The sequence below is a fragment of the Asparagus officinalis genome, chromosome 1 (assembly GCF_001876935.1).
Source record: "Asparagus officinalis chromosome 1, Aspof.V1, whole genome shotgun sequence".
Classification (NCBI taxonomy): domain Eukaryota; kingdom Viridiplantae; phylum Streptophyta; class Magnoliopsida; order Asparagales; family Asparagaceae; genus Asparagus; species Asparagus officinalis.
The window spans coordinates 55,922,517-55,936,815 of record NC_033794.1 but is presented as its reverse complement, the minus strand read 5'-3'; the positions used below and the strand labels follow the sequence as shown (position 1 = coordinate 55,936,815).

General features: G+C 40.8%; 1 protein-coding gene across 1 annotated transcript; it reads left to right on the top strand.

Annotated features, from left to right (window-relative positions):
- LOC109842488 lies at nt 7,782–9,331 on the top strand. Its single transcript, XM_020411360.1, has 2 exons — nt 7,782–8,075; nt 8,166–9,331. Exons 1-2 carry the CDS (start codon nt 7,879–7,881, stop codon nt 8,332–8,334), a joined length of 366 nt encoding a protein of 121 aa, XP_020266949.1. The 5' UTR covers nt 7,782–7,878; the 3' UTR covers nt 8,335–9,331.

The following is a 14,299-nucleotide window of genomic DNA, read 5'->3' as shown; positions in this document are numbered from 1 at the left end:
TCTCTAAGGACATTAGTTTCGGGGTTTTCTAACAAAAGCTCAAAGAGGGTTTTGTGACAATTTGGAAATTAAGGGGGTTACCTCGCGAACATCACATTTAAGGGGGCGTCACAAAATCCCTTTAAACTAGATTAAAAGAAGTTATACAGTTAGGTTGGGAGGTATCGTAACAAACATCATGGGAGATTAAGCTCATGGGAGATTTTGTGACATTTTTTAAAATTAAGCGGTTATCTGAACAATGTCCAAACTTTGGAGGATTTTGTGAAATTTACCTTTAAAATTTAATGTTTGATAGTCAGATGTAAAAAAATTTAAAGAGGTGTTAGCTCTTTTTTTCCCCTCTCTCTAATCATAAAACAAAGTTGAAAATTTTGAAATAGACTGGTTTTGAAAAATATTTAGCAAAACCGACCGTTTTGCTAAATATTTAGCAAAACCGATCTCTTTTTGACCAACTCACCAAAGATGGCTAAAAAGAGGTCGGTTTTGCTGAACTTGGGTTTCGAAATACATGGGATTAGCAGTCCCGTGTATTTGGTGGCCGCTAATCAACCACTAAACTAAACACAAAAAACCCATGTGACTACTAGTCCCGTGGGTTTTCTGTTTACAAATATGAAACCCAGTGGACTACTAGTCATGTGGGTTACGCAAAGACTTCGTGTCTCTATTGCCCAACAAATACACGAGGCTAATAGTCCGTGTATTTGTCGGGCCTACAAAAGCCCCAATTGTGCGTAAAAAGTACGACACAACCATCTCCCTCTCTCTCTCTCCCTCTCTCTCTCCCTCTCTCTCCCTCTCCCCCCATTTCTCTTCCTCTTAAAAATCCGAATTGGATCAACCCTCTCCCAATCTCTCTCTTCCAATCTCTCTCCCCCATTCCATTCACTCTCTCCCAAATCACCTCATTCTCCCTCAAATTTCTCTCTCATATTCTCTCCAAACCCAAATTGAGATCTTCCGAAATGTTCACGGCGACATTGTTGAACTCCGACGCTATCTAGCCTCTCCGACTCTGATGAATTTCAAATCTTCATAGTTATAATTTTCTTATTTTTAATAAACGTATCTCTATTTTTTAGTTAAAATTATAGTTTGGAAATATTTGTATATTTAGAATAAAATTTTTCCAATTTTGATAAACAATAGGATTTGGTTAAAATTTGATAGGTTAAATTTAATATAGTGGATCTTTCAACTACAATTTAACTAGAAATAAGATATATAAATTTTAATTTTTGAATAGTATAGATAATTTGCATATGATGAATGTTAATATTTTAATTTTGATGGCGAATGGAATACCGATTATTTGCTTATTCAACGGGAAACTGAGCGTTAGAATGAATAATATGCCTATATATGAGGGAGGATCTAGAAAAATATTCATGTTATCTAGAATTTGCAACTTTAATGGAGAGCAAATATATAGAGTTATTAAAATTAATCATGTAGAGTATGCCACTAAGGTCTTTTGTAATTGTTTGATAATGAAAAAAGAATAATTGCTATAGAGATCACCAATGATCAAGAAATGAGTGACATGATACAACTTGCAGAAAGCCAAATCTCAATCGAACTTTTTATTAAAAATATTCTAATATCCGGTGGTTGCCCAAATTTCATACACTCCTGGAGAGTTCTCCCGCGTGCTTGACTTAGAAAATAACTTGAGTGAATTCATTTCATCGCCAAGTTCCATGCACATAGAAAATGACTCGAGTGCAATGACATGGACTCAACCTTTCCATTTCCAACGTCAATTGATATGTTCCACAACTCTTTAGGTTAAGTTACAGATAATTTACCAATTGATTTTATTGTAGAAGAGGATGAGGAGGCAGATGATGATTATAAAGATGCTGAAGAGGAGGAACGTCTTGATAGCATACAATGTGCAATTGGAGGAATCGATGAGGGCGCCCGTTAGATGGATGAATTTTATATAAACAATGATTATGTGGAGTCTGAAGAACTGTTGCCAGAAGAGTTTTAAAATGAGGAGTGGATAAATACCTCACAAGCTGAGTTCGTTGAGCTTGGTTCTAATTTCGAACAACCTGAGGACTTCACTTTTAAAAAAAGGAGATCTATTTGATAATAAGGAAACTTTAGTTTTTGCTATACATGAATGGTCAATCAAGAATCAGGTCAAATTCAAGCTAGTGAAAATTGATATAACAACCTACCATGTGAAATGCTATTTCAACGAGAAACCTTAAGGAGAGTATGCAAGTGCTCAAGATGAAAGAAATTCACAGTGTCCACGGAAGCTTAGTGCAATTATTAGGAAAAAAAATCTAATGGTAATTTATGATCTCTAGTTATTGCGGACTTTATACATGCTGCAATTCGATAGTCAATATCATCATAAGGCATCAACTTTCTCTTATATCTTGAAGCTAATTATGCCTGAAGTAAGGCGAGAACTTGATCTTACTCTAAGTCAGATAATTACAAGGGTATATGATATGATAAAACAACTAGATCCAAATATAAAGCATATGATGCATGGAGGAAGGTGTTGTCTAAAATCTTTGGAGATTGAGAGAAATCTTATGAATTACTTCTGTAATATCTTAAAGCAATTAAGAGAAAAAATCCGGGTACCTAATACAAAATATTGTCTAAAGAGATCGCACTAGGAGTGGAGAGGTTCATGCGAGTATTTTGGGCATTTGGACCCGCAATCAGAGGATTCTCATTCTGTCATCCGCTCTTGAGCATTGATGACACACATTTATATGGTTAGTACAAATGAGTGCTCTTGGTTGCAACTTGTGTAGATGCAAATGGTGGGCTATTTCCATTGGCTTTCGCTGTTATTGAGGTAGAAGACCCATCGAATTGATAGTGATTTTTTAAATGTATTTATAGATTCATCCCTACTGATCAAAGCCCTAGAACGATTACTTTTAATTCAGACTGAATGACAGGAATTCCACGGGCCTTGCACAAGGGGTTTGGAGTACCACATCATCACTTGTATTGCTTGAGGCATATAAGAGATAATTTTAAGAAAAAATACGAAGAGGTCAATTTACAAAATATATTGTGGCAAGCAGGGTGTATAGCTGACACACTGGTATATGAGAATTGTAGGGAGAAAATTAAGTCCTTATTAGTTGAAGCACACAACTAGATAGAACAAAACTTGAAGCTGCAATACAAAGATCGATGAGCATTATGTAGAGATGGTGGAGTGCGCTATTGTATAATGACAACTAATTACTTTGGAAGTTTCAATGATGTACTCAAGGGTGCCTGAGCTATGCCAATACATGCCTTGGTTGCAAGGACGGTTTATAGATTAAACACCTACTTTAATAAGAGACGTAGTGATGGTGCAAGTTGGATGATGAGTTACACTCTAAAAATAAGAGTATTCTGCAGAAAAGGATTGTGGCTGTAAGATCATGTAGAATTACTTCGTTCAACGATAATGAATGGAAGCTTAAATATTGTGAAGGTACTTACACCATTTATCTACAAACGGGAGTCCAATTATACTCGTAATATACCACAATTACAAAAATTACTATGTGAACATGATTTAACGGCTAGTTCTAATCAGGATGGTGGTGCTAGATTACCTTATGATTGGTATTGCCTAGTTTAGTAATTAATGGAATTACCAAAAGGCTTACAAGGAAAGTTTTCATCCTCTCGATGATAGTCTTATTGATTCTGCAGGAACTAATAAGTTACCAATTATATGCGCATGTAAATGCACTATGCTTCCTAAGTCGATTAGTGATGATGTCCTCTATGATCAGTCACAACACTGTTTGGAGATTATATCGTTTACAGAGGTAATGATTCTTGAATCATACATGCATGAATAAGTTATATAAGTCATAATTTTTTTATTTTATGCTCTAATATTATTTTTCATTGTTATATTCTAATATTATTTTTCATTGTTGTGCAGAGAGGACCAAAGCTAGTTATGGTTGATTATAGCTTTGGACGTACGTGTTGGCCACTTGAAGATGAGTGTATAATGACCTTGGTAGCCCGAGCAGGGTTTCTCACATGCTTGAGGCTATGGTGGATGAAACCTGATTGGGCACTACTTAATACATTGATGGATGATGGAGTCCAGAGACAACCACTTTTCATCCATGTGTCGGCGAGTCGACTACTACTCTCCAAGACATAGTAGTAATCCTTGGTCTTTGCATTGATGGTCCTTGTGTTACAGGGACAGATAGAGATGTTTGGCACCACGTTTGTGATGAGTTGTTAGGATTATCTCTGAGTCATTGCCCAGAAGAATATTAGATTGAAGTGGCTTAAAGAAAATTTCTCACACCCGTTGCTAGAAGATGCATCCTAAGTCATGATCTAGTAACATACTCGTGCATATGTTTTGCACATGATCGGGACGCTTCTATTCCCCGATTCAAGTAAAGATAAAGTACATTTGAGATAATATAATTATTCCCAATATTTAACTATTTGTAGAAATTATTCATCTAAAATATTATTTTATGACATATGAGAATATTAATTGAATACAACTTGTCATTCATATAATGCACTTTATTGGTCATTTTTGCTAGATTATTACTCATCATTCATATAATACAACTAAATACATTTTTAATGTGATGGGTGGGTACCGTTTGTCCAGAACTTCGACACATGCGAGATATTATCATGGAGTAGTGTTGTTTAGCATACCTATATAGGGAAATGTCAAAAGTTGTTTATAGGCAAAATAAAGAGCTCAAGTGGTGTTTGACATTATTACAAGTTTGGACATGAGAGAGATTGGTTTTCAAACCAAGATTATGCGAGACGCGAGTTTTAGATGGATAGATTCCATTGGGCTACATGTAAATAATTTCATATCTAATTAAAGAAAAAATGATTTTTAATTTTAATTATGGTATTAGATTCTAGCCTTTTATCATTCATACAAATGGAACGTCCAAAACTACTAAAATGAGGCTCCTGCAAGACAATTAGATTTTTACAGAGGAGAGGTCGACCAGATAAAAAAATTTCAGGTATCAAATTTTAATTTAAGAAAATTTAAGCTACTGATATATTTTAAAGAGATACATACTAATATGTGTAATATTTTTTTAGTTGGTGTGGCAGCCATACAGAACTTACCTACATCATCTACCACTGATTAGCATGGAGGGGCATGATATATGGAGAGCAAGAGTTACTCTCATCTGCTTTGAAATTATGGAGATGCATGTGTCAGATCGCATGCTTAGGTAGTTTGGTTTGGCATAGCACTCTCCACAAGAAGTAGAAAGAATAGAGAGAAAGGCGTCCAAAGGTGGGCATCAAATTGACTGGGCAAATTCACATAATCAGTACATTGCTAGATGGAATGAGCGGCATTTCAATATCGTCGAATAACTTTATCCTCTGATGGAGGAAACATATTATATAAGATAGTATTGAGGGATTACCAGAAGATGGATAATCACTCAAACCACGCCCCTAGTTGACGAACTCGAGATACGTTTCCAACAAGCAAGATACATAACAAGAGGTGTATATATAAAGAATGGATAAGTAAATTACGTAATTTCAAATAGTTTTCCATCGATTTTTAGTTTTTTTAACCCGTGTTAGCTTTTGGTTGCTTTTACACACACACACACACACACACACACACACACACACACACAAATTTTTACGTAATTGCAGATAGACACTATTGATGAGATAGAGGGGATTACAAATAAGGGCATAGCTACCACAAGAGGAGATTATGTACATATATTGGTACAGCAGCGGATAGTCCGGAAGGTTCGTAGAGCTCTACATCGAACTCATGAGGATTAACATGATGCTCGCGAGGAGATGGCGCATGAGGAGGATGTCTTATATGCATGCCGACGAAGACGTGGTGGATCTTGCTCGCATGACAATAAAGTTGATCCGTCATAACCCCACACACAACCGAAGAGCGAGCACGTACAAGCTCAAGTTGAAGGAGGACGCTGATGATCTGAGCGGATATGAAGAGGGAGACAATGTGGAAGGGATGGACTTTTAGGTTGTCTGTGATAGTTTATTGTTTTTTTACTTAGACTCTATTCGTAACTAAATTTATTGGATACGTTTAGATTTGTTGGGAGTATTTTGGTGTGTGCGCGTGCGCGTGTGTGTATGAACCATCCATTGTGTCATGATGTTGTAAATTGATTAAATATGTTTTAATTTATGTTTAATTCTTAAAATTTATAACTTATATAACAATTATACTGTTTAGCAATGTATATGACGTGGATTTATTTTTTTTGTGTATATGATACATTGTATATATGCATGGTGTAAATCAGGATCAATCTATGCATGTTTTTGTGCAGGTTTTGGGTTGCCCAGAAATCCACAAGACTACTAGTCCCATGGGTTTTCTGGGCAGCAGAGAACAAAGTCTCTGTAAAATCCACGGGACTACTAGTCCCGTGGATATTCTAAAACTTCCGAAAACCCACGGGGATATTAGTCTCGTGGGTGTTTTGTGTTTAGTTTAGTGGCCAATTAGCGGTCACTATATACATGAGACTACTAGTCCTGTGTGTTTTAAAACCCAAATTTATCAAAACTAATATCTTTTTGGCAAGCCGCTAGCCAAAAAGAGGTCGGTTTTCCTAAATGTTTAGCAAAACTGTCAGTTTTTCCAGATATTTTTCAAAACCGGCCTACCTCAAAAATTTCTCCTAAAACAAATATTAATCTAATTTTCAATTAAAATTTTTTATCATAGATATTATATAAAAATTTCCCTCTCGTGCATATTGCTCGTCAAAAAAAAAAAAAAAAAAAAATCTCGAAATATATTTCCAACGTTAATTTCTAATAAATATACCTGCACAAAACTTCATTTTATTAAATCTAACTATATATAAGAAAGGTAAAAAAAAATTAAACCGTTATTTTCTTTTTAGTTTTTTCTTTTTAGTTTAAAAATGAAAGAAGAGTTAGGATAGGAGATGCACCTCGATGGCTGGATCCCAAATAAAATCCTCCCCCTCCAACAGCGAGAGAGCACAAAGAGCAACCAAACTGACCTTCAACCTTGAGAATGACATCGGAGACTAGGAGAGCTTAAGCTCCTGCGACACGGGTACCTGCCAGCCTTCGTTTAACACCGAAGTTGTGAAACATGTGGAATTTGGTAGTAGTTTGTCCTCGTCCTCCCACCCCCAAGTCACCGAGAAACTTCTGATTTCTTCTGATCGTACGTACGAAGGCCAGACCGTGGTTACGAATTTAGACAAGAGATCATACGAGCTCAATTTGATGTTCGCCGTCTTGGTATGTATAAAAGATCGAAGACTAGCTAGTTTAGGAAAAACTAAAGAAATGACTGGTCCAACCCTGTTCCCTCTGTCAAATTGAAAACTAGTTTTCAGTCCTGGGACCAGATTTATATACCCACTAAAACTGATTTAATTTGTGAAGTCCAAATAGATTGGGTTCTCATGGTCCAACCACCTTGAATATATGCCCTGCGTATTTATCTTATATATGGATTTATCCCTATTTTTTTGGGGTGCAACATGAGAGCTTTGTTATAGGGGACTTCTATGTCTGAGGGAGAGTTAACAAATGTGAAATTTAGAGGGTAAATATGCAAATATGATATAAGCGGGAGGCGTGTCATTAAAAACCCTAATCATTCAAGGTTAAATCTGCAAATTATTGTTTCTTGCATGAAAGAATCGTTATTAGGGGCTGTTTGGTTGTATGTTTTTACCAAAAATTCCCGCACTAAACAATTAAATCAAGTTTCTTGCTCGCCACGCTGCCCCTCTTTTATCAATTGCTCCCCTCTGCCCTTTTTCACTTCGGATCAATAAATCAGCAAGAAGAGGGGGAATAAAATAAAAAAAAATGGAAAAAAAGCAAAGCAAGAGGAAGACGAGTCCATCTCTCGCAAATCTCTGCATCGAATCTGCGAGCTCCAGCAGAGAGATCGTCGAGACATGGCGACGTCAGAAGCGAACCCTGGAGCGCCTCCCCTCCCACCTCGCCGACGCCCTCTTCCGCCGCCTCCGCCACCGCCGCCTCCTCTACCCTTCCCTCCTCGAGTCCGTTCAAAACCCCAGCCCTAACTTTTTTTTATTTTATTTTGGACCTTTTTTGTTGGAGTCTGTGAAATTTATTTTGATTTTGTGCAGGGTTTTCCAGCATTGCGTTGAAGAGGTTGATCTGAGTGGGGAGAGCAGTGTGGATGCTGAGTGGATGGCTTATTTGGGGGGATTTCGGAATCTTCGAATTTTGAAGCTTTCGGATTGCAGGAGTTTGAATAATCATGCTCTTTGGCCTGTTACAGGTATCAATTTCTAAATTAAATTGTGGTATTTTTTTATGTGCTTTTTACCTATATACTCTCAAATCAACCATAACCGCGAATTTACCTTCTAAATCTAAATATTTGCCAGTTTATGGCAATTCTAATGGGTTATGTTAAAAAACTAACGATCTTTAAGTTTGGGGTATTTCACTAAGTATGGTTGAATTGGGGGTAAATTTAGAAGACATCTAGATTTGAGGGGTAATGCAGATATGGTTGATTTGGGGGTATATAGGTGAAAAAAATCTTTTATCCTATTGGACTATTTTTTTTCCTCTTCAAATTTTCATTGGGTGTTCTGTAAAAGTTTGTGCTTTAAATAGGAAAGGTTTCGCTTGTGCTAACAAGCAACCAGGCTTGCCTATTGTGGGGGTTTACATTTTAATTGCTTTGTGCTGGGTTTGTTCTCCTTCATTGTGACAGTTTCTAGCTTCGAATGGATTTGAAAACCTTTGATACTATGTATTCCGTGCTTACATTGAATCCTTATCATAATCTTTTAATAAAAGATGTTCAAAATAGCTGAAAAGTCTGAATTCTGTAGTCCTTTTTGGAGCACTAAGTGAGAGCATTAGGTGAGTTTACTGCTATGTTAAGTCTCTTGGGTACTCCATGCTATTTAACTGTTAATCTAATTCATTTATGCGTATACATTTTACTGAAAATTGCACAAGCTTAGCTTCATTCTTAGGTTGCTTCTCAGATACAGAACTGCAAATATTGTCCAATAGTTAAATTATAAATTTTATGTAGATGATAAAATTTTAAACATTGAAAGGTAGTTGAGCGATATATTTAAATTCATTATGCGTGATGGTTTGAGTATTTGGAATACACACACAAGGTAAATGGTTAGTATTGTTAAAATTGGAAAAAATTTATTCCAAATTCTTTTGTTTCCATCCAATCATCCCTTTGTATTTGGAATTTGGGCATGTTGAAAGTGGGTCCTTCATCTCAAACCTATGCATGTGAGGAAGGTTGATGCAAGAATCTGCTGCATGGTCATCTCCATCTCGAATTTGAAACTTTCTTTCTGCTTAGCCAAAGCGTCTTCAAGCATCTTGGCCATTTCTTCCGCGCTTATCATAAATGATTCGCGGGGTTGTCCTTCGCTGGACACTGTATTGTCCGATGCGACAGCAGAGCAGGAATCCGATTCTTCGTCTTCCGAAGGCAATCTTGTCCGAACCCTACCATAAGTTCCTCGTGCGATGGCTCCGGACTGAAGACAGGTTACACGCCGGGACGCTTCCAGAAATGATTTGAGATCAATCTGTGTCGATGTCTCTTTGCTGGTCATGTTGGCGGTAACCCTCGGAAATTCTTCGTCTTTAACCACCGTTCTTCTTTGCCGAAAACGCCTATGCCTTGGTTTTGGCGTTTCGGTGCCGAGCCTTTCGAACACTGAGATTCTCTCTGGGACTACCTTGATGCAGTTGCACTCAGACAGTACCGCCCGAATGAGCTTTGAACAAGGGCACTGAGTTTCCTGTTCTCGGGGACTCCTCTTTCTGGTTCGTCAGAGCAACCTATCGTGTGTTGGCACAATTTCTCAGGTATAACGTAATCATCATCAGATGATAACGTTTCCTTCTGAGGGAGAATTACCTTCTTTGGACTTTCAAGAGTCACGCGCCTCGAGACATGCCTTTTTGGGCGTGAATTCTCAGCGGGCTCTTGGACCTCAATGCGCAAATTAGCGCGCGCAGTTGCCTTGAGCTCCTTGTCATGTTGGAGGTGGCGGCGACCCCCAGCGTGTTGATTCGTTCGGGGTTTTCTTAGTGGGCCCAAACGTTCTTGGATCGGAGCTTTGCTTCGCTCATCGGGAATTGGACCGAGGCGCTCCAAGACTGGCTTTCTTCTTCGGGAGGATTCTGCATGATCTCCCGGAGTAGCTATGGGAATTCTCGGCGACTTAGCTGGGTTCGCCGGAGGTTGAATTTTGGTTGGAGGCTGCAAAGGTTGCTCCTTAGCCTGAATTGCCGCTTCAGACTTTGGCCTCCAGACTTTGCGAGTTGGTGGCGGCTTCTTGACCACCTCTTTCTGCAACTTTCTACGGGCTTCTTCGGCTTGAGCCCGTGCCTGCGCTGATAGTGCGCGGCGTTTGCGGATACGTTCTTCCAGCGTCGAACGATTCCGTTTGACACGGACCCATTCCATTGTTGGCGGCTTGGAAGGGGCGCCGTTCATCTGTTGTTGAGGCTGTTTGCCTCTCTTGTTCTTCAGACCCGCGTTGTAGCGGACTCCGTCGGTGGACTCCATCGCTTTGGCGAATTGTTTGGCCAAGCGTTGGCGTTGCCTTTGGCGGGCTCTCTTTGAGAGAGTCACCGCTCCTTTGGTGACGGAGGAATTGGTTGGAACCAGCTTGATCTGGTTGGAGATTGGTGGAGCCTCATCTGACGCAACTTTGGCGTCAATCGAGATGAGGTCGTCGTTGGTAGCTTCAACTTCTTCGTACCAACGCACCTTTCTGTTGGAAGAGAACTTGGACTTCTTGGACTTGCGGGGGGAGGTTGATCTAGACGAGGATGAAAGGTATTCCTCGAACTTGGTCTGATCGAACTCGTATTCGACCTCCTCCACGACTGGGATCAAGATCCGCGGCTGCGACGCTCCGATCTCGGCAGCGAGATCGGTGGCTCCCACTGTGGTCGCCAGATTGTTCGCTGGAAAATTCGTGTCTTTCTTTGTTATTGATTCCATTGTCATCTTGAGTTACAACTTTTTGAGTTACAAAAGATCCGGTCTTTTTATAAGATCCGGTTACAATGAAAATCAAAATAAAATAAAAGAAAGATTACAACTTTTTCTCTTGTTTGTCGAACGAATCGCGAGCTCCTGTTTTGCGGTCGCTCGCTTTTGTGGGTTCTTTGCCTGCGCCGGGGTTGTTTGCCGTGGACCACCGCGCGATCTAGATCCGGTCGGATCTACGCAGTACAACGGGTATTATTTCACCAAGGAAATAATAGCCGGGGAGGATTGTTTCACCAAGGAAACAATCGTCCAAGTCTCGGGATCTAAGACCAAGCTTAGATCCGGAGTGTAGCAACGTAGATCTGAGATCCGATCCTCTCGAACACCTGCCTTATTTGACGTTGATGATCGCCGAGCACCAGATCTGAAGGAGTGAGTCCCCGAAGTCCCAAAGTTTCAATCTTTTTTAAGTTCCGAGTCTCCAATCCAGCAGGGCTTCGCCTCTCTCCAAAATTTCCAACCCTTCAAAATGAACAACCCCCTCTCCTATTTATAGCCAAGCGTCACTGTGCCCGTGTGCACGTGTGGCCGACACCCTAGGTGGCCGGCCACCTCAAGGTGGCTCGGCTCATGCCGAGCCACCCTGAGGTGGCTCGGCCACCCCAAGGGGTGGCTCGGCGGCCGAGCCACCCCAGGGTGGCTCGGCTTGGGCCGACCACCTGAGGTGCTCCGATTTCGGCCGCAGCTCCCTCCGGTGTTTTCGTTTCCGTCATTTTTTTACCGTTTGTCTGGTCTGCCTTCGTTGTTGATCACTGACTGATCGGTTTGTGTTGCTGTTGTTTGTTGATTGACGCTGGAACGACTCTTGACATTGATTGCGAGATTGGCAGTAAGTCCGGATCCGATTATCAGTAAATCCACTTCTGATCCTGAGTCCCGAAACTGATCGTTGATTCGATCGGATTCGTCCGATGTCCGCTCTCACGTTTGATACTTCCTTGACTCTGTCGAACACGTTGGCTTGATCCCAGAGCACGCGAATTGGATTTACTCCCGTTGCTGTGCGTGCGATTCCGCGAATACTCGTCCGCTCGTTGGTTTGTCAGTTCGTGCCGGAAGCTATGCTAGGGGACCTAAATAGCAATTTATATCCTAATGCGCTGGCACGGGTCCGGCCTCCAGCCTGAGCTATCCTTTCTTTTGGTGCGTTTTTTCTTCCGGGACTTTACTTTTCGTCATTTCATGTATTTGGTCACATCGTTGACTGTATCTCGTGCGGAATAGACCGTCGACGTGTCGATCACTTGGGTAGCTGACATATGGCCCCCCCCGGTGTTGGTTGAAGCATTCGGCGTTTGATTGGATGCGTGCGTGTATGACGTGACAGAGCACCTGAGCTGATTGACGTGCCGCAATCGTGACCGAGTGCATCGATGCTGATTGACAGCGCCATGACGTGACCGACACAATCTGCCCGGACACATCCGAGCTGATTGACGGCGCGTATTGACGAGCGCCGTGAGCCTTATTAGGTAAGCCTTCTGACCTCGTTCACATGTCTTTGCGTCGAGGTTTCGTCGGAATGTCATACAATTGTTAGACGGCCCTAATAGATACTCCGTCTCAAAGGTTTTCAGCCTCATTCTTTTTAGGAGGAGTCTGGAATCTTGATATGATAGATCCCACTCTTCAATCGTGAAAAGGACCTATAACTGTTTCAGTTAGCGTGACTTCTTGCATTAGCCCATTCCAGTATTTTGTCAAATAGTTAAAATCTGACCGGTGCTGTGCGTTATCGTCTGACGTTTCGAAGTCTCGAATCGAAATTTCGTAGGCTTGATTTTGGCTTGTGTCATTGAGTGATATAAAATTTGTCTGCACTCGCAACGCGCTTGGCCGGCGTTACTGCTCATAACGCAAGCGTGTGATGCCCGTTGACACTGGGCTTACACGTTGACGCGGCGTTGGACCCTAGGGTTTCATACTCATCAGCTTGACTCTCATGCGCAAACGCAATTGACTAGGGCTACGCGTTACTACGCGTTGACTGGGCTACGCGTTGACTGTGGTTGAACGATAGGGACCAGTTAAATACCTCAATATACTCTTGGGAGCTTAGGGAATCAGTTTAACCTCGTACACGCCGTCGGACGGTTCCGGGTTATGCTTAAAGAATATTAAGCGTAATATCTCCAGGAACTGTCTCGTCAAGAGTGGGAAACAGATTTATGGATTCGTAACACGCTCATTGGAGTGTGAGTACGGATCCAAATACATCAATAAATGATAGAAGGGGTGAGATATAACCGCAACATAAAATTATTGCGGGTCAACATCTTAGTGAGCGGGCGCACCAACGCTACTCGCACTCCAAACGGTCAGCATACGCGGTCCTATAGCTTCAGCGGGCGAAAAACGCGGCCCAACCTCGCACTCAACGGTCCAGCTATATGCTGTCTGACTATAGCGGGTATGGCCAACAAGCTGCTGGCATTCGGTCCAGCATCCTGTTTCTTGAGGGTACGGGTGATGAAAAAGACTCAATATTTCCCCTCTAACATCTTCACTTTATAATCGTTTCAGAACTCTACGGTGGGTGTTTGATTTCAATGGGGTTAGAACAACTAGGTGAGAGAATGGAAGGATAGTTATTTATCTAATTGGGTAAGCAAATTTATACTATAGGGGGGTGAACAAAGGCAACGTTAGGTGAATAAGCTTCACATCCTAAATGTCCCAACAAGCGTGAATGGTTCTCTAACTTCCGGCTTCAGACCTTATCCCCATCCAAAACAGCCGCTAACCTCAGCTTCAAAGACTTCCTCCCTAACTCAAACTCGTTTCAAACCGCTTCATAAGAGTTCTTTGAGTCTTTCCTTTCTTCTTTCTCTATTTAGGATTTGAGCAAAGGGGAGATTAAACCTAGGGTTTGTGGTTCTTGCCGACGTGAAGTTCGAGCTTAAAAGTACAAGGTGAGTCCTGGCGTTTGATTCGAATTCAGGTAAAGTTAATCTTTATGTTTTTGATTTTGGTTGCCACTCATTCAATTTGATTTGTTTTCACTTATCTTCCCTTGATTCTGCTAGGGTCATCAGCTCTTTCGTTGACATCAGATGCAAGTTTTGTGTTAGTGGATTTCCTTACTCAGAATCACCCCTCTTCCGCTGAGTTCAGGTGAACCCACACCATTGCTTCCGCTTTGTTTCTTTATCCTGAACCCTAGTTCTTGGATTTGAGTAAAATTAAAACTTGGGTTGGGAA

What these genes read in the sequence shown, in the direction of transcription:
- LOC109842488 (XM_020411360.1), top strand. Translation starts at nt 7,879, where the DNA reads ATGGAAAAAAAGCAAAGCAAGAGGAAGACGAGTCCATCTCTCGCAAAT. An exon ending in CTCTACCCTTCCCTCCTCGA is followed by an intron (nt 8,076 to 8,165) that starts GTCCGTTCAAAA and finishes GATTTTGTGCAG; the next exon opens with GGTTTTCCAGCATTGCGTTG.